The following is a 21169-nucleotide window of genomic DNA, read 5'->3' as shown; positions in this document are numbered from 1 at the left end:
GGGCAGACATCCCAAACTGTGGTGAAAACCGTAATCCAAACATAGAACAAATATATGGTGGGCGACACACCCAGACATGCCAAGCCCCCTGTTTTTAAGACTTAAAATAGCACACATTAAAGAGAAGGCATGCTTTCCAAGAGCCGCAGTATTGTTTTCCCTTTTTATTTTGGGTCTAGGTTTTTCTCATGGCATTTAGTAAGTTTGTATGGATGGCACAACGTGAAATTAACTTTAACTGCTGGGTGTTGAGAAAACAATGTACGTGTATCGGTATTAGATTGGAATCTACTTGGAGGGCAAAAGTTAATTAGGAGACGCATATTCCTAATCTTTGTCTACACATAGTAAAGACATAAAATGGTTTTTCACTCTCTTGATATTGATGACCCGTCATCGGCATCAGATCAGTGGGGGTCTGGCACCCCAATCGATCAGCTGTTTTGGTGGCCACTTGTGCCGGAAACAGCAGTTGATGGAGCCTGAAGCAGAAGCCGGCGTGCTGCATCATGGCTCTTATTCGACTGATCACAGTGGTGCTAGACCCCCACCAATCTTCTAATGATGGCTTATCCTGAGGATAGGTCATCAATATCTAGGGAGTGGACGCTGGCCATACACATTAGAAGAATGTAAGATTACTTCTACGTTTTCAGTAGGACCGGCCAACCATTTGATGTGTATGGGGGTGTCCCAACTTTCCACCGACAGCAGGATGTCAGGACAAAAGAGGGGTTGAGCTGTTAGATTTGACCATGCTTGATTCCTTTGTTATTTAGGGATTTCTTCACTATTCCCAACCAGAACACATGCATGATGAGCGTTCAGTATATGACCAGCCCGAGGTGGAGATTTAATAAGCAAAATGTGCGTGCCAAATTTATTGTGTTGTAGACATATGTTTTTTTTGTAGACTCCTTTTTCAACCATTTTAAAAAGTATGGAGAGTGGCTAAGCGGTGTCAAATGTATTAATGCCATGCCCTATTTCTTTGGTGAAAAGTATGCCAGTCACGAGGTAGCATAAAAATCTACCAGGTTGAGAGTTGCGCTAAATTTATCATTCTACATGCGCCATTCTGATTAACTTGGCAGATTCCTTCTATCTAGGCGTTTTTAATTAATTTTTATTTTTTTCATTTACTACTTTTATCTTTATGGCAGTATTAATGTAAATGCTGCTTAGACTTTGATCACTTTGGTGCCAGGCTGCTTTCCATCAGGTTTCCATTGCCTTTTTTAAATTAATGGACCCAATGGGACACCATTAATAATAGAACCTATGATGTTGGTGTGAACAGAGCCTTACATAAACCAAGTAACATAGCCGGTGTTCTAGTATAAATTTTATAATTATGCAGGCTTCATTTGCTGTATTTACAAGACAACCTAAAGATGATTTTTTTTAATCACTTTTAGGAGGACAGCGCTGATATAAAATGCCAGCTACATTTTGCAAAAGAAGAATCTGCTTTGATGTGTAAAAAACTGACAAAAGTGGCAAAAGATAATGACATCATGAAAGATGAACTGGTAAAATACAGGGCTATGTATGGAGATCTGGACAGCTCATTATCTGTAGAAGAACTAGCAAACTCTCCACATTCCCGAGAAGCAGAGTTAAAGTCTCATCTTAAACTAGTTGAAGAAGAAGCCAACCTCTTGAGTCGGAGGATAGTAGAGCTAGAGGTTGAAAATCGAGGGTTACGAGCAGAGATGGATGAGATGAAAGTTCATGCTGACCGAGAATATCTAGGTCAAGACTCCAGATTTGCATTTCCAGCTGGAGAGTCTGGGGACAATTTTGTAGAGCTTAGACGACATCTTCAGTTTGTGGAAGAAGAGGCTGATCTGCTTAGAAGATCAATGATGGAGCTGGAGGACCAAAATAAACTTCTCATGAATGAACTGAATAAATATAAGTCTGACCATGACCTGGACATTACGTTGTCAGAGGATAGCTGTTCTGTCATCAGCGAACCTTCACAAGAAGAGCTCATCACTGCCAAAATGCAAATCAGTGAACTTAGCGGAAAGGTCAAAAAACTCCAGTACGAAAACAGGGTGCTTCTTTCAAATCTTCAACGTTATGACCTGGCATCTTGTCAAACCACAAAGCCCTTAATGGAAACTGATGCAGAAGCTGGAGACTCTGCCCAGTGTGTTCCAACATCTCTTTGGCGTGAGGGACCAATAGGTGGAGAAACTGATTCTACAGACTCAAAAGAACGCGCCATGAAAGGTATCTTAAAATCTCCAGATGTTTGTAACAATTCTCCGTCCAGGTTACCAAAGATTAAAGACTTAGAAAGTCTCTTTGGCATTAAAACACAAGTGGAAATAATAAGTAGAGCCATTGAGGTCTTAACATCTGAAGCAAACGGGTTTCCTTCGGGTGTTAAACTCTGTACAGATAACGATTGTGGAGACCTCTTGTTAACAGAGGCCTTTGATAACAGTGAAGTAACAAGTGACTCCAAACTAGTTAATGCCATCCTTTCTAGACTAGTGGTGCTTCAACAGGAACTAAACTGCTTTACTAAGAAAGTAGATGCCTTTGGAGAGTCCTGTAAAGGACAGCTGGATTCTTTGTCATTACTGCCAGACACAACCTGTCCAGGTACCTCAAAAGACTCCTCCAAGAAGGACAACTGCTCTAGTTCACAGGTGAGTGCTACATACATTACCATGCAGAACCTTTCCCTCTCCTCTACCCCCCCCCCCCCCATATAGCAATAACCTCTCTCAACCGCTTTTATTACTATACCTATATACCTAACCTTTACTTGTATACTAATGAAACCTACTGCATGGTGAGGACGCTAAAGATGGTACTCTGCCCTTCCAGTGTGCATGAAATTAATGTTTAGGGCATTTGTTATTCCCATGAATGCTAACATTTCATGTTGGCAGGACATTTTGTTGGTATAGATAGCATACAAGCAGGAAAGTGAGGTTACCCAGCAGTGCATGGATGTGAAGTACATTTTTGAGGCTTATTAGGTGGGATGCGGCAGTAGACCTTGATGTGTGCCCACTAGCCATTTAATTGTGTGTTCAGTTTCTAGACCACATTAGGAAACTGAATGAAGCAAATGTAAAAAGGAGGCTCGAGTCCAGGAAAAAGGGTCAGTGAGCAGATCTTTTGTTATGTTCCGTTCCCCACTCTCTCCCTCTTGGCAGAATATCAATATTGTTGCCTGAGGTGTTTCACTGGCCTAAATTACAATGGAACGAGGCTGTAAATTGAGGGCATTTCATGATCACAGCAGCATGGACTGCTTTAGAGAAGCTTCAGAGCTCTCAATTGTCATATGGATTTCTGCAAAGCTGCTGTGATAGTGAGACATTTACTGTAAGATGAGGTAGAGTACATCTGTAGCATATAAAGTGTATGATGTGAGTCACGTCTGATAAGCCAGCTGAGGCATATATTGAATAAGGAAAAGCCTGAGGAGCAAATAGTTGGATCATGACAGATTCCTATTGAGTCATTTGACTAAACAGTGGAAACTTGTATTCTTTGTTGTGTTAGTCTTCTATGGATGGGCCTTGGAATGATCTTGTTTTCTTTGTGGAGACCACTAAATTCACTTAATTCGTACTTGTTCGACCCTTTAAGAGGCCTTGCGACATGACTAAAGGCGGCCATACACCTTAGAATGAAGTTGGTTGATGGTTGAACATCAGATAACCAAACAATCATCTGGTGAACATTCCTTTCACAGACACGGCATACACATTTTAGCTGTTCTTGATGTTCAATGAAACCAGGCAATGGACGAAAGCGCTTTCTGGGAACATACCGTCAAAGAAATCCCTTCCTTTCACGAATGATCTTTCATCCGAAAATATTAAACATATCAACTGTCGGCTAAAATAATCGTTCGTGGTTAAATTTCAACCAACAAACTTTAGTTTTGGTTGAAATCGTCCGTTTTGATCAACTTTATGTATTTATTTTACTAACTTGTATAGCGCTGACATATTATTCAGTTCTTTACAGACATTAACATTGCTTGTTGTCTTCAATAGAGTTCACAGTGTAGGTTCCCTATGCATAAGAGTAAAGTTGGTCAAACCTGGTGTTTATAATCACCTTTCTCCTCTCCCATGATAGATGATGAGAGGGGGGGAAAGAAGTATCGGGCATGTTGAATTTGAGTGCCCAATCCTTTTGTCCAAGGAGGAAATAAGCCACCATCTGTCATGTCTGACAGCTTAATTCCTTGCACACATCATATAGAGCAGTGATGGCGAACCTATGGCACGGGTGCCAGAGGCGGCACTCGGAGCCCTCTCTGTGGGCACCCGCACCCAGGAAAAAGTCTATGGTGTACCAATAAGCCTTAGACTTTTCCTGCCATTCATCAGCGAAGGGCGCGCTATGAACGGCACAGGCAGTTATTATAGCTAAATGATAAAGTACATGGAAGATACACTATATTGGTATTCAGGTTAAATTGTCGTGTTGGCACTTTGTGATAAATAAGTGGGTTTAGGTTGCAGTTTGGGCACTCGGTCTCTAAAAGGTTCACCATCACTGATCTAGAGCATGCATATGTTTGGTGAGGGTTGTGAAGAATAGCTGTACAACTATTATTCAGCAGCTATTGAAGGTGTTTGGGCAGTGTAAGCCGCCATTCTGTCTCTACCTCTGTCTTCATCCTTTGTAACCACTTTCAGAATACCACAGTTTCATATTCCATTACGTAAAAGTCCTGGACAGCGGTGGAGTACATTATCTTATGAGGTTCATGCTGTTGAGTAGACAGACATCTAGTAAATGCCCCGTCTGTGACTGTTCGGAGCCTGTGCTCCGCTTTTTATGATCAGGAGATTGAGGTGTAATTGGTTTTGAGCAATAAAATCCTTGTAGTACAATAATGGTCTCTTAGCCCACTCGCTCAGACCCTTTTTGTGCCCTCAGGCTGAAGTCGCAGCTAATTATCCCCGGCATTATACTATGCAGCTCTTTGTTCTGCAAGGCGTGAAAGATTAGCCAGACAAATGTCTAGCTGGTATGGATTTGTTAACTGGGGAAGGAGGCGGGCGAAACCTGGACTTACCTTGTAACAAAAACGTGAGCTGCCTGTAATTTATGTAATGCTTCGTACCAGGTTATGTCATGATAACGGTAGTCGGTGTCCGACTGCGGTACCTGGGGGAGCTCCTGCAGTGACTTTGGGAAGGCAGGTTCCTGGGGAAATAGGATACTGGCTGGCCTGCCCTTGTGCCAGGATGTCATCTCAGCCACCTGATGGATCCATAAACTAGGTACTGTACTGTGCTGTATCTATTTGAAGTGCCGTCAGGGTAATTTGCAACTTGTGCAGAGGGTTGGGGCTGAGGAGCCCACCTTGCCCAGGGGCCCATGGGGGGATTCACCTATTCCCCTGTGGGCCAGTCCGAGCCTGACGGTAGTATATGCATCCATGTAAGCAACGATCAGGACTATGACAGTACAATGCCATTTTTATCTGTCCCTTTTTTCTAGAAATTAATAGTGAAACTAAACGTAACAGACACATGCAGAAGACCCTTTAGACAACTTCTCCCTTTATTTAAAGGAAATCTGTCAGCAGACTTGTACTTATGAAACCAGCTGACCTGTTACATGTGCACTTGGCAGCTGAAGGCATCTGTGTTGGTCCCATGTTCATGTGTGTCCTCATTGCTGGGAAAAATGAAGATTTCATATATACAAATGAGCCTCTAGGAGCAACGGGGGCATTGACGTTACACTTAGAGGCTCGGCTCTCTCCGCAACTGCCACGCCTTCTCCACATTGACTTTAGTGGAATTCAGGGCCAGGTACGATGACTTTTACACAGCCTGGCCCTGTCAATCAAAGTGGAGAGGATCTGGCAGTTGGTCCTAGAGGATCATTTGCATATATTAAAACTTAATTCACAGATGTCTTCAGCTGCCAAGCGCACATGCAACAGGTCAGCCAGTGTCATAGGTACAAATCTGCTGACAGATGCCCTTTAACTTTTGGCTGGTAGATTGCTGAGGAGTTGGGCTTAGACTACTTTCACATTAGTGGCAGCCTTCTCCGACAGGCTGTTCCGGCGGGTGAACAGCCTGCCGTAGTTTTATTCCGGCCGCCTCTCGTCATGTTTGCCGTGCTGCCGCCGGACCTCCGGCCCGCCCCAATTATAGTCAATGGGGCCAGAGCGGACCTCCGGCAGCACGGGTCCAGCAGGCTGTTCACCCGCTGGAGAAGGCTGCCGCTAATGTGAAAGAAGCCTTATTCAGAGGGCAAGGCTTTCGGAGCAGTGGAGGAGGGCTCATGTTGCAGCCATTTTCCCTACAGTTAAAGGGAGCTGATATGGGTTTTGTGAGAAGGAGGGTAGCTAATTTCTTGGGACACCTTCCTTTTATTTTGGATGAGGCAGAAGAGGATTATATTAAGGGATGCATTGAATGGATCTTTTTTCTGTGTCAAACACTTGCACTTTATGTAATAAAAACAAAAATAACCTGTTCCTGAATCCTGTGTACCTCCTAGTAGAGAGCAGCTAACCCTAAGGCAACCATACCAAGCTGGGATCCTTGCCTGTGTGATTTACTCATCAGATAGGGCATATATTGTTCAGTAAGCCCTTAGTCATTTAAAGAGAAGGGCTTGTTGCCATATTTAGCCATTCACGTATATTACTGTACTGGCCTTTAAAGGGAACCTATCGCCAAGAAAATGCATTGCAATCTGCAGGCTTCATGTTATAGAGCAGAAGAAGCTGAGCAGGTTGAACAGTATAGTATGAAAATATTCAGGAAATTGTGTAATTTATTTTAAGTCTCTGCTTTTTCTGACTCCACTTGTATCTCTGTATACAAATGTACACAGCGAATCCAATCAGTCACTGTTAAGATAGTCCGTGCACAATTATCAGTGTCTGACAGCTGTACACACTCATACAGGGAAGGCTATCACCGATTAAGATGGCCCCCATGTACAAGTGAACTCAGAAAAAGCAGATATAATTGTATAAGTTATGAGTTTTACTGAATCTCTTTCTACAAAACTATATATCACTCTGCTCAGCTCCTCCTGCTCTATAATCTGCTGCCTGCAGTTTGCATTGTATGTTGTGGTGGTGGTGGGGGTCATTATAGCGGTTGGATAACCCCTTTAAGTCAAACACTTGGGATGTTACTTCATGTTCTATTCCACTCCTTTACCAGAGAAAGATTGTGACAACTTTTGCGCAATTCCCAGTTGATATGTCTAGCTCAAGGCTGTCTGCACACTGGTGCAGATTTGCAAACAGAAAATATTTTCCATGCTGAATCCACACTAAAAATGGCAAGTGTTTTTACCTGCGTTTTTGATTGTGAATTTGCCGCAGATCTCGCCCTTTGCTTTGCAAAGAAGGAATGAGATTTGTCTAACTTCTTACACTTTGCTGGTACTGTATTGTGCTGCGGATTTTACACCTAAATATATGGCAGAAAAAAAAACTGTGTGCATGTAGCCTAAATCAGCTAGACAAGCTAACTATGCCCATCTTCCTACCTACTTCTCAAGACTAACGTGAGTGGTGTAAAATATGCAGAATGTTGCGACATTTTTGTGCAAATAATCCCAAAAGGTCACATTAGTTGCCTGTTTTCCAATGAATTCTGGAGTGCAGGGCGAGATAAATTCCCCACCTTTTCTACGGGATGTTACAGGCATTGCCATTATTTTTTGCAAGTCTGTGAAACCCAGCATGACTTTCCTGGTCTACTCTTGACTACAGGAGAAATGCAGAGAAAATATCCAAAATATGGACATAAGCCAGTAGGACCGTGCAGCGTCTGCAGTGTATTGAGGGAATGAACTTTGGGTGCTTTTGAACATCAGTAACTCTTGCTCATTTTGTGTGACGCTGATTTATGTCGGCCACTTTTGCCCTTCATTAAATCTACTAAACAGCGGCTTTGTTTTACTCAAGACTGTCTGCAAACCTTGGCCTGGATTTTGACACCATATTGCGAAAATCTCTCATGCTCATTTGTATGTCTACACGCGTCTGTTTGGTTGTTTGTACTTGTAATTTTAATAAGACATATTGAAGACTTCGCCACATTGAGTTTGTTGGAGGCAACAAGGAGCAGTGACAGATGTCTGCTCGTTTCACAGTCCCTCGCTGGTCTCTTGCCTGAAAGCAGGTCCTATTCTATCTCGCTTTAGACTGGAGTGTACACATTTGTCTGTAAGTGGTGGACCACATTCACTTGGAAAAGGCTGCCTCGCAGACACACCTTGCAGCTAGGTGTCCAGTAGGCAGCAAATCTGTTTGTAGGATGGACCACTGAGAGCTACGGGTATCTTCTGGAAGCCCTTAAATAGCATTGGGTATTTCTTAGAAGACCCTCACAAATCTGAGCGCCTCATCCTGTTTAACCCTGGTTTCACACCTAAGCGTTTCGCAAACACGCGATTTTGTCACGTGTTTTTATGCGCGTTTTTTGTAATAGTAAACGCGCGTTTGACGCGCGTTTGGGTGATTGACAGCAGTGTTGTCCAGAGAATCTATGGCCCAAACGCGCGTCAAACGCGCCAAAAAAAGCTCCTGTACTTGTTTGAGCGTCGGGCGTTTTACAGCGCGTTCAAACGCGCTGTAAAACGCGAAAATGTGAACCAGCCGCATAGGGAAGCATTGGTTTTCATGTGTTGCGCGTTTTACAGCACGTAGGAACGCGCTGTAAAACGCTCAAGTGTGAACTTAGGGTAAAGGAACACTAAACCTGGAAATAAATGAAGAACGTAAACAGGTGATTATCCTGGCCACTTTGTCTGCAGGATTTTCTGCATGTCCCTGAAACAGTCTTGTAGAAATCTTGCTGAGAACACAAGTTAATTTCTTCCTGGTCTGTTAAGTTTTTTGGCTAGTGACTGGCTGAAGAGTGATGCTTAGAAAGGGCAGAGCTCAATCTTGGCTCTTTCACAGACTGGGGGGCTTCTGATGCAGCCCATTGTCACCAGAAGCCTCCAGGTGTGGCTGATCTCCAGGAGCACACCTTTTATAGACGTTCCTATGCATGAGGGACATTTAGGACTTAGTTTGACAAATTCCTGCTCCATCTAATTTGATCTGAATATTCATTTTGGGTTTAAATGTTTACGGCTATTATTCTTGCATACTGTAAAAGAGCTTTCAGCTGTGGTCATGCCTTCTAGTATCTGGGTCCTAGGGCGAGGTGCCAGGCATTCATGGTTGTGGGACTGTTATGTGCATGTTCTCTTTACCCGGAGTTCTACTTTCCTGCATGATGCTAGACTTCAGCTAATTTTCCTCTACCTGCTGCTCCCTAAACCCCGCTCCCTTGTTCACTGCATGGGCACCATAACCGGTGTTTGCACATCTTCTTCCCTTCTTTTTCTCTTCCTGTCTTTGTTCTCTGACAACCCCCCAGCCCACGTGTCTACTCATTGCGTGTTTTCTTTTCCTCTCCACCTTGTCTTTCTCCTCCGTCGCCAAACTCTTCTTTCTGTTCCTCCTCTTTTTTATTATGTAACTTTGTTTCCCTTATTCCATTGATTTTGTTGTGTTCTTGTTTGACACCCTTTTATTTTATATTTTGTCTTTTATTTATGTTTTTATTGTGTTCCTTTTTACTCCTTCCCTTGGCCTTTCTCGTTCTGTTCTTCATTAACTTGCCCATGCATGCAGCAGCCTGAGTGTAGGAACTGTCGAGAGAAGGAGGGAACTCGTTGGGAGAAGACTGAAAACGATCATAATATTGAACAGACCAAAGGCCATAAAAGCTATCCGTCTGAAGACAATGAGTCCTATGCTGCAGAGGTAAGTTTGTGTGTTTCTGTATTATCTGAAACAGTTGTGTGAAAGTGGTCATACACAGTTGAGTCGCATTATTATGACCACCATCTAATATACAGAGTAATCTCTGTGTCCAGCTTGGACAGCAGCTAGCCGGGCTGGGTGCGATTCAGTAAGGTCCTGGTAGGTTGTCTCAGGTATCTGGGGCCATACTGACTGCAGTGTGTCCCACAGCTGATAGAAGGTGTGTGGGGGGAGGATCCATTGAACGAACATGACGATCACGGTGGTCCCACAGATGCGCAGTTGGGTTCAAGTCTGGGGAATTAGGAGACCAGGGTAGTACTTGGAAGTCTTGGTCATGCTCTTCTAACCAATGTTGGACACTATTAGCCAAGTGACATGTCTTATTGTCTTCCTGTAAGATATCACCCTCCCTAGGGGAGACAATCAGCTTGTATGGGTGTACGAGATCTGCAAGGATGGATTCATACCCTAACCGATTGAGAGTGCCTTCCATATGGATGGATGGGCCCAAAGACTGCTACAAAAAGATTCTGTAGACCACTAGCTTGTGATCTTCCAGCAACGGTTGTAGGATGTTTGTTCTCTGATGCTTCTCGTCTGATACCATCCTTTTGTTGAAGCAGAAAATGGCACTCATTGGAGAAGGCAACCCTTTGCCAATCAGTGGAGGTCTAATTCCGATATTGCTGCGATAATTGAAGCCTTTTCTGCTGATACAACTTCTTTAGCAGAGGTGCAGTGACCATCCGCCTGCTTCAGAGCCCCATACGCAGTAGGGTTTGACACACATCTGGTAGCCCCTGGTCCATCTTGGCGATGCGTTGCTCCACTGTAGTGTATCGGTCTACCTTTGCACACCTTTGTAGCTGACTTTTACCTCTTACATCAATGACTTGGTGCTCTGCAGTTTTCACATCACTTATGGCACCATTGTGAAATCGTCCATTCACGATACCCTTTCACCACTGCACAGTTTTAGAAATACTGCCGCCCTGGGCCGAAAGCCAATAATAATCCCTTTTTGCAACTCTGATAAATCACCCCTGGTACCCATTACAGAATGATGACGTTTACACTGCCTGGCCCTGTCTATTAAACTGCAGAGGGCGTGGCAGTTGCAGAGAGAGCTGAGCCTCTAGGTGTAATGGCAACGCCCCCGTTGCTCCTAGAGGCTCATTTGCATATATTAAAACATAATTTTTCTCAGCAATACGGGCACATATGAACATGGGACCAACACAGATGCCTTCAGCTGCCAAGCGCACATGTAACAGGTCAGACCGTTTTATAGGTACAAATCTGCTGACAGATGCCTTTTAAAGAGAAACCTAGAAGATTTTTGTAACTTGCAAATGCGAGTGAACAAGTGACATCTTGGCACCTTGGGCATATGCCCTTCTAGAAGCTTTTTGCCATGTAGCTGAATGCAGGGTGTGCATTACCAGCAGCGGAGCGGCTGATTTTATTAACAGGAAGTCTAGAAGAAAATCCTTGCCCCCATGATTACCAGTTTGTGACAGAGACCCCCATACCAGCGGCTTGTCCTGTTTTATACCGTGTGGACCTAGTGCAGTATTACTTGTTTCTATGCCTTCTGCCTCCGTTCTGCACGATGAACTCCCCAGAGCTGGACTCTGATGATGTAGATGATCGCTCATCCTTCACAACATTCACGCCCTTTTCTGCACAGCAACAGTGATGCATGTAACCGATGAGAACAGTGCAAACCTATGGGTGCCGGCTGTATCCCACACTGCACTGCCTAGCAACTCTGCCCTGGTTGCCAAGCAACAGTGCTACTATCCGTCCCTGGATGGAAAAAATGCGCCAATCTGCTGAACAACTGATTTAACCGTTTCACTCTCAGAACTGTTTTCTCTAGTCAACCTGTGTGGTTATAAACTGTGGTGCTGAGATTAGGTTTGTGGTTTGAAACGATACTTTAAAGTCCGCAGCATGATGGTATGTGCATGGATTTCACACTTTCCCATGCACAGTAAAATCTGCGACAAATCTGCATGTAATTCATTTGGATTTTGCAGTGGAAAGACTGAAAATCCACCCCATGTGGCAGGTATTACTGTAATTCTGGGGAAAGTCGTGTGTCTCCTCCAAGCATCTCTTAAATGAATCCTGGCATGTCAAAGCTGTGTCTGTTTTGCATTCCGCAAACCACGTAGTCTCAAAATACGGATGCAGTCCGTGTGCCGTCCGCATTCATTTTGCAGACCCATTGACCTTTACGGGTCTGGGGAATGCATTTTGTGAACAGTCTACCTTTTTGCAGGAAAGGAGCATACAGATGCGGAAGGCACACAGATGATCTGTAGGTCTCTGCCACAAAAGAACAGAGCATGTCCTATCCTTGGCCACAAAATGCAGACCGTGGACCTGTTGAATAAAAAAAAAAATGCTGACTCAACACGGACGCAATACTTATTTAACAGACCTCAAAATACGTACGGTCATATATGTAAGTCTTGCAGTATGTGAACGTCAGACTTCAATAAATCTGATCTGGAAGATATACTATATTGGACTGTAGTATCCAGGCTAAATTGCCGTATTGGCACTTTGCGATAAATAAGTGGGTTTTGGATTGCAGTTTAGGCACTCTGTCTCTAAAGGTTCACCATCATTGGTATAGTATATTGATTGCCAGGCTTTGTCTTTTAAAACTAATTGAAGGATAGGTCATCAGTATCAAAATCCCTCTTAAAAAAAAAAAAAACCTGATCTAGTTTGCTCTGTGCCGAACTTCTAACAAGATAATGACCCTAGGCAGACTGACGAGACAACCTAGGGACAACTCTTTAAATGTCCTTGAGTGGCCCTGCCAGAGCCTTAAAACCAATCAAACCTCTCTGGAGCGACCTGAAAATGGCTGTCTACCTGCAGAGAAGAATGACAGAAAATCCCCAAATTTAGGTGTGCAGACCTTGAGGCATCATACCCAAGAAGACTGGAGGCTGTAATCGCTGCCATAGGTGCTTCTACGAAGTCCTGAGTAAAGGGTCTGAATACTGCAAGAGTTTTGTTCTTCTTTTTCAATAAATTGGCAAAGATTTCTAACATTTTGTTTTCCCTTTCTCATTTTGATGGGGTGGGGCCACAACATTACAAAATGTGAAAAAGTGAAAGACTTTCCGAATGCATTGTATACCTAGTAGGTTTACAAGATGAAGGGGGGAGATGGCTGAAAATGTTACTTATTTTTAATGTGTATATTATAGTTCTAATTAGTAGAAATGGATTATAGCAGTCTTGCATGTGCATCACATAATGGTTCCTGCAAAGCAACAGCGCTCAATATGCAGTCTTATGAAGACCTAATAGTAAGAATGTTGTCTTCCATGTAGATAAAAGACCTGCAGTTGGTACTGTCTGATGCCAACGAGACCATCCAGGGGATGCAGGAACAGCTGTCGCAGGAAAGGCAATTACGGAAAGAAGATGAGGATGTCTTCCACCAGAAGATTGCACAGGTCACTTTCTGTTACCATCATAGCATCAAGTTTGACTATAACATTAGGTTCACCATTGGGTTCACTCTCCATCCCCATGATCCAGTTTAGGCAAGTCTCCCCTCCATTATGGTTCTCCAGCCACACATCCAGTTTCCAAGTAGACTTTCTTCTCTATATCTAGATATAGATAGAGATATATATATATATATATATATATATATATATATATATATATATATATATATATATATATATATATATATATATATATATATATATACCTGTATGCGGTAGTACGGGTCTGCCCCATTAATTGTTTTTAGAAGAAAGCGGCCATGTTTTTCTAGTCCTGGACATCCCCTTTAAATTAACAAGTAGCTTCTACAGCATACTAATGTATGTTTTACCCTGAACTGTTGCAGCATTTCAGAAAAAATCCTTTCTGCGGCCAGCCTCTCCCTTGATGCTTTAATTGACAGGACCAGGTAGCGACTGGTCCCAGAAAGGAGTGAAGCTTGGGGGCAGCAGTGACTCCCTGGTAGCACCAAATGCCTAATTGCATATTAGACAAAGTATCATAACTTACGAACAAAATCTCGGCTCAACCATAAAACAAGAACAGAGCTTATATCGGGTGAACCACAGCTATGTGTCTATGCAAACAGTTGGATAGGGAGGTCACTGGCGATAGATTACCTTTACCATCTGAGTTACAGCTTCCATTTATGATGGAAACCAGGACACTGTGCTGTTCCATCGTACATCACCTTCAAACTGCACCCAATGTACCTCATTAATTTTGGAGATCCCTCAGGGGTTCCTTTGTTTTGATACTAAGTATAGCTCTGTATACTGTGATATTTTTACTGTCAAAAGTGACAGTTTGTTTGCCAGAACCCCCCAAGAGAGACTTATAGAGCAGATGTGAACAGAACCCTCTGGTTAGGAGCCTCAAACCTTTGACCTTACGTATTTGAGTAATATAGAAACCTTCTTTTTTGTAAATGCTTTGTGCAGCTGAAAGAGGATCATCAGAAGTTGCTTTTGAGACGAGAGTTTGAGCTCCAGAGTTTGGGCCTCGAGAGGAGGTTAGAGCAGAAGTTCTGGAGCCAGGAGAAGAATGTTCTGGTGCAAGAGATGCAGCAGTTTAAACAGAGTTTCTTCCTGACCTTCATGAAGCTCAAGTGGTTTCTTCAACGTTGGCGGAAAGGCAAGGTCCTCCAGGGTGATGGAGAAGACTTTCTGGAGGCAAGTATGCACTGTATATTGTTTTTCTGTAAAACTCAGGCAGTCCATAAGAAGCCTTCACGTCCCTTTCTATTTGAATGTACAGTTTTTCAATTGACAGATTTGTGTTGGAAGAATTTTCTTCTGCAAAACTCTACAATGGAACTGAATTTCTATAGCCGATAATAATGAAAAATGAGAGCTGACTTGGGAGCTCTGCTCCACATTTCTCCTACCGTGACTCTCTCAGGCTCTCCCAGCTTTAATTTCTACATCTCATGTACAGAATTCTGATGCTCTTACACAAAACTAGTGTGTGTCCTAATGCCCAGTATTCTCAGTGTGGAGTAGAACCAGCAGTTATAATGGACTTGTATACCATTGGGTCATTTCTGGAATGGCCGCTTGTCACATTTAAATAGAATATCGGCTCCAACTTCCTCTCTCCCCCATTGACTTGCATGTTGGGGTGGTTGGATGATATGACTGAAGATAAGGATCTGAGAATCACATTAGAACTTAATCTGTCATGCCAGGAAGATGGCTGCCCACTGCCTTGAGTGGTCTCCCTAGAATGTGTAGACAGAATAAATCCCCCCCCCCCTTAGCTGGGGGAAAATCGTTGGCTGGATGTTGCCGATGAAGTATGGGGTAAATGGAGAGCATCTCAGGGGCTATCCTCCTTGTTATCCTTTTTGTATAATGTGGAGATTGTTACACTGCACATATGTGTACTACATTTCCTATAGGCTCTCCCTGCTTGTGCTATGTTTGCCATGTGCCTGCTAGGGTATTGATGCTTAAAAAAAGGAAAAACTGTATCTGACAACATGATCTACTCGGTGGGTGCTACATATCAGACCAGAGCGGGATGTATTGTTTGCAGAAGTGGTATCTAATCCCCAAAATAAATTAATTTCTCTGGTGTATTTGGTGCCAAATCTTGGAGCGTTACCAACCTCGCAGAACAGGTTTGTATCTGGTGTAAATGCACTTTTTTACATCTGAGGCATCCTGTTCTGTCCTCACATCCTGCATGTCTCCAAGTTTTAGAAACCTAGAACATCTAGGATATCCGTATAGTACAGCCTACTGGTCCATTTTCTGTATAGTACGGTAGCAGACATTCCTCTAAAACTACAAGGCCTCTTTTTTGTCCATTTATAAAAAGCTTGGGGCCAGTTTCACATTTGTGCACCCATATCATGACTGAAGTTCTTGGCTTAAACCAGATCTATAATGCTGGAAGTTCTGGTCAGTAGATCAGTGGTCTCGGCTGTAATGTACTTCTGTTAAACTGGCCTATTGCAAGCATTAAAGGGAATCTTTAATCTTCTCTAGTTTTATGCCGCCCTATCTGAAAGCAGCATAAACTGATGACCGGTACCCTGAACAAAGTGATGAAGTCACTTTCCTAACTTGACCAAGTTATTTTGCTAAAATGTACAAAGTACTGGAGACCACACAATATGCTGCACAAACCAGGCAGTCCTCACATTCATGAGCTTGTGGTTCTCCTCTGCCCCATACTGCTGATTGACATGTCTGGTCCAATCAATGGCAAGGGTTGAGGTGACACCGGGAGCACATGAAATATGAGGACTCCTTGGTGCAGTGTATTAAGCAGACGCTGGCACTTTCCACACACTGGAGATATTCAATACAGATTTTTGCAAAACTGGGTCAGTTCTAGAAAGTGACCCAGTGTGTTGGTCAAGGTACCGGTCACCACTTTATGCTGCTGTCAGGGCAATGTTAAATGGTGACAGATTCCTTTTTAAAGGGGCAGCCCATCTAGAATATTGATGGCATATCCCCAGGATGTCAGATAAGGGGGACCCGCTCCTATCTCCAATATAGGGCACCTGAAGTGAATGGAAAGCAGCCACGCATGCGCGTCATTCATTGCTTTGGGTGCTGGTTCGACTATTTCTGGCAGTCCCATAGCGGTAAATGCAGCGATGCCTGCGCAGTGCATTCTACGTTTGACATGGGATTTCCGAAAAAAACGGCCAAGCACGCTTGCCTTCATTTCAGGGGGCCCTGCTCTGGAGATAGGAGCAGGTTCCAGAGGTGGGACCTGCACGTATCTAACAGTAAAGGCATATCTTCGTGTCCAAAAAGAGCCAGCCCCTTTAAAAACTGCAGAAGGCAACGCAAGCCAGTTTCCAGCAAATGGGAGTAAATTAATGTAAACCTGTATCTATCCTAGGATGAAAATTAAAAGGCAATAAAGATTTCATTTTCATCCTACGATATTTTAAATAGAAAGGCAGGCTAGATGGACCAGGGGGTCTTTTTCTGCCGCCATTTTTCTGTTTTTAAAGTCCATTCATTTTTATTAGGAGAAAAAAAAAAAGAGTGCCGCTAAATCGCCCCAATCCCTTCCTCCCATTTCCGCTTGGATACATTGTAGTCTTAATTAACTAAATGTATTTTAATCTTATATATCTGAACAGAGCTGCCATGTAAGGCCCCATACCGGGCTCTGATGTCTCCTTACTGGACTCCGTGCCTCTAATTGTTCTTAAGCTGACTAATTGGCTTTCTTATGTGTCTTTCAAGCATTATCCGGCAAATGGATATTGTCATGCTAAGTAGCTGGGTAATCACAACATGCCACCCTAATACCAGTTGATGCGCTCGGCTGGTAATGTTGTGTGCTGTGCCAACTAAGCGGAGAGTGGAGGTTAGAAAAACAGTCAAGACCTTATGGTGAACAAAGGCTTACAAAATACTGGGTGCAAATTAAAGGTGCCGACGGGTTTACACTCCATAATTAAGATATTGTCATCGAGTCCCCAAGCTGTACTGTTCAGCCTACCCGAGGAGGGGGGGGATCGATCACAAAGCGCTGTCTTCTGCCCAGTCACTGGGATCTATATATAAACCAGACTGCGTTCCTCGCATGATGCTGTTACAGCGCTCGGTGGGGAGCCATCGGCTCGGGGCGGCACTGCTGCCTCAGGCGTTGTCTTTCCTGGTCTTGACAGCAGCTGTTGTGGATGAATCTCTGCATGGGACTAAACCTATTTTCTAGCTGAGCTTCACCAGCAGGCAGCCCGGCCAGGAATGTATTAGACTAATGTGGATTACATTGACAGCGCTGGACCAATCTGATTATCTGCTGCTCAGAGTTACAGGAAAGCAGCATATGCCATTTAAACAATCTCTGAGGCAAATGATACGGTGAAATGGGTTAAAGGGTCAGCGCTACCGAAGAATCTTCCACGGAGAAGAGAGATACTTAAAGGAGTTATGCCATGGTTGATCAGACATCATATAGTACAAGATAATATTTCTAACAAAGCTAGAACCAGCCCCGTCCCTCACATGGGTCCCGAGATCTCCCCATTCATTGCTTCAATTGTTCTGCTAGATGTATTTCAGGCTGGTAGCTTAGGAGGGTCATTTCTTATCTCTCGCCCTGTAACCACCACAGCTTCTAAGACCCCTTTCATACGAGCGAGTTTTCCGCTCAGGTGCGATGCGTGAACGCAACGCATAGCACCCTCACTGAATCCTGACCTATTCATTTCAATTGGTCGGTGTACATGAGCGTTGTTTTTCACACATCATTTCTGCGTTGTGTGAGATTCTCAGCATGTTCTATATTCTGCGTTTCTCATGCAGCCCTGGCCCCATAGAAGTGAATGGGGCTGCTTCCGGATGAAATGCGTTTTTCACTGACTGTTGCTAGATGTTTGTAAACCTTCAGGTTTTTTTTCACGTGTGTGAAAAACGCATCAAAACTGATTGCACCCGCGCGGAAAAAACTGAACAACTGAACTCAATCGTAGACAAAACTGACTGAACTTGCTTGCGAAATAGTGCGAGTTTCACTGAACGCAGCCTGAGAGAATCTGTATCGTTTGTGTGAAAGAGAACATAAGGCAGTTAAAATTTCTAACTGAGCATGTGTGGCCACTTCATTGAGGGGGACGGAGAAATAAGGAAAAGAACAAACCTCAGGTGGCGCTATACAGATAGATTTTATTGAATAGATCAATAGCTATACAACATTTTTTATTGCATGCAACTGCAAAAGTATTGAGATCCAGGTGCTTCTTTTAAAAATGTAAAATATTTTTTTTCTTTAGTGCTCTCATTAAGAGAAACAAAATAAGAGTATTGCATCTTTGATGCCTTTTAATGGCTAACAAAAATAGAAGTAATGATGTTACATAGCGAGCTTTCGAGACCTCACCAGTCCTTTCATATATTCTTGTAGGACGCCCGACGAAGGGACTGGTGATGTCTCGAAAGCTCGCTATGTAACGTCATTACTTCTATTTTTGTTAAAAAGGTATCAAAGCTGCAATACTCTTGCTTTGTTTCTCTTAATGAGAGCTCTAAACTAATTTTCTGTTGGATAAGGGTACTTTCACACTTGCGGCAGAGGATTCCGGCAGGCAGTTCCGTCGCAAACTCATGGCATTTGTCAGACTGATGTGGCTCTGTCTGACAAATGCATTGAAATACCGGATCCGTCTCTCCAGAAAAACGGAACCGATATTATTATTATTATTATTATTATTATTATTATTATTATTATTATTATTTTATTTTTTGTATTTTTAAAGGTCTGCGCATGGACCGGAAAGCCGAATCTGTTTTTCCAGAACACTTAATGCCGGATCCGGCACTAATACACTTCAATGTAAATGAATGCCGGATCCGGCATTCCGGCAAGTGATCAGTATTTTTGGCCGTAGAGAAAACTGCAGCATGCTGCGGTATTTTCTCCGTCCCAAAAACGTAAGAGACACTGAACTGATGCATCCTGAACGGAATGCTCTCCATTCAGAATACATTTAGGATAAATCCATTTTTTTCCGGTATTGAGCTCCTGTGATGGAACTCAATACCGGAAAACAAAAACGCTAGTGTGAAAGTACCCTTACACGTTACCTCACGGCACAACCTCTAAGTTTTTCATGAGGTCAATGTTGCCAAGACACGGAGTTCTTCATAATAGGGGTATAATAGGGGCTGTCCTATCTATCTATATCATAAAATAAAAAGAAATTGGCAGATTTTTATATCGAAATATACATATATTTAGTAGTTTTCCCCTTAAAGAAGTTGTTTCACCATAAGAACATCTCTCCTATCCACAGGATGCCCACTTCCGCTCTAGTCAACTCGTGGGGCCACAGACAGCAGCAAAGTACAGCAGCTGGCCATCTCCAGCAGTCCCATAAAGTTGAATGGAGTGGCAGCAGGCACTTCTAGGACTCACCCCATTCTTCTAGGTATCCCAGCAGTTATACCCCAACTGATCAAATACCTGTGGATAGAAGTTCTTATGGTGGGACAACCCCTAAAAAGGAGACCTGCTTGTTCTCCTAACATGTTTGTTTTAGAAAAGTATATTCCATGAACTAACTATTTTGAAGCATCCTGGAAGTCCTCCTGAAATTGTATGACTTGACATCTTTGCCGTTACCATCCTTTTTGTTATTAAGGCATCTCCCCATACACTCTGAAACTGTCACCTTACAAGTGGTCTGGTAAAACTCTGTTGTCAGTACATTTCCAGGAGTAATAACAGAGGACCGAGAGAGTGCAGAGTTCTAAGAACAGATGCTCCAGTATGGTGTCAGGAGAGGTGACTGGTTGTCTTTAAGTAGAAGAATTGCAAGTAATAAGATGCCCCTGAGCATGGGGGTGATTCCCCAGCTCGCCCAGACTCCTGAATGACAATGGTCTTTCTATGCAGTGATCTATATAGCATACACTGATATTGCTACATAAGGCACCGTCTACATCACAGAGCTTACGCTTGGCATCTATAATTGAAATGTGCTGCCAACCGCGTGCCTCAGACATATGGAACTGTATAAGTATACCGTTGCTCATGTCTGCCATTGGCTCTGATTATAAATGTGATGAGCTAAATTGCATATTGCAAGTTAGTAGTCTGGGAACCCTTGCCCATGGTCATTTGCTTGAAGACATGGGACGATACGGATGTCACTGAGGAACAGCTGAACAGCATTTCTAACCACCGAAAAGAAGGGCCAGCTGGGGGACTTGAACTCACTGGGGATCCATTTAACTTCTGGAAATGCATTGTCAGTAACAGAATTGTGTCCTGTGATTAAAGGCAATGTCAGCCCTGTTGAGGTATTTTCACATTATTGCCCTATGGGAATATGTCCATATGGTCATTACTGAAGGAATGAACTGGTTACTAGGGTACTTTAAGGATCTGTACTGGTGTACATTCAACACATTCACTGATTTTATTTTCCTTTTCTCCCTATTTTCCCACCTTTTAGATAAATAGCGTAAAAGAACTGTACATGCTGATTGAAGAGGAAGAATTAAACCTCCCCTCCTGCGATGGAGAAACATGGCCGCAGAATATGGTAAATACAGAACGAGGTGGAAAAGCCTCTATAATGATTCCCTTTAACCTTTATTGCGCCCAATAGAAAAATAATCTCCTTAACTGTAGTGATCTCTGAAGGTCTTACAGTAAATTTGTCACATCTTTGTATATGAGTAAAATTAGGAGAACTACAGTGGCACACCTAGGAGGACCATTGATGACCATTTGGAAGCTGCACTTATGCTGTGGTCGGCTTTGCTTTTAGGCATGCAAGACGTATCAGTAGTCTAATTATCTGACCAATAGACCTGATTTTTTTATTTTTTTTTATTTTTTATT

General features: G+C 43.1%; 1 protein-coding gene across 3 annotated transcripts in view; it reads left to right on the top strand.

Annotated features, from left to right (window-relative positions):
• SOGA1 (suppressor of glucose, autophagy associated 1) overlaps positions 1-21169 on the top strand; it is a 76322-nt gene that overhangs the window by 29948 nt on the left and 25205 nt on the right. For 2 of the 3 annotated variants that reach the window (XM_044300020.1, XM_044300018.1), the window contains exons 5-9: positions 1419-2666; positions 9665-9796; positions 13159-13284; positions 14284-14514; positions 20778-20867. In XM_044300020.1, coding sequence (XP_044155955.1) covers positions 1419-2666; positions 9665-9796; positions 13159-13284; positions 14284-14514; positions 20778-20867 — 1827 coding nt within the window. The remainder of the gene's footprint in view (positions 1-1418; positions 2667-9664; positions 9797-13158; positions 13285-14283; positions 14515-20777; positions 20868-21169) is intronic. The other variant, XM_044300019.1, reaches the window with a different exon arrangement.

Source organism: Bufo gargarizans, chromosome 6 (genome assembly GCF_014858855.1).
Source record: "Bufo gargarizans isolate SCDJY-AF-19 chromosome 6, ASM1485885v1, whole genome shotgun sequence".
Lineage (NCBI taxonomy): Eukaryota > Metazoa > Chordata > Amphibia > Anura > Bufonidae > Bufo > Bufo gargarizans.
This window is presented reverse-complemented; position numbering and strand designations above follow the sequence as displayed.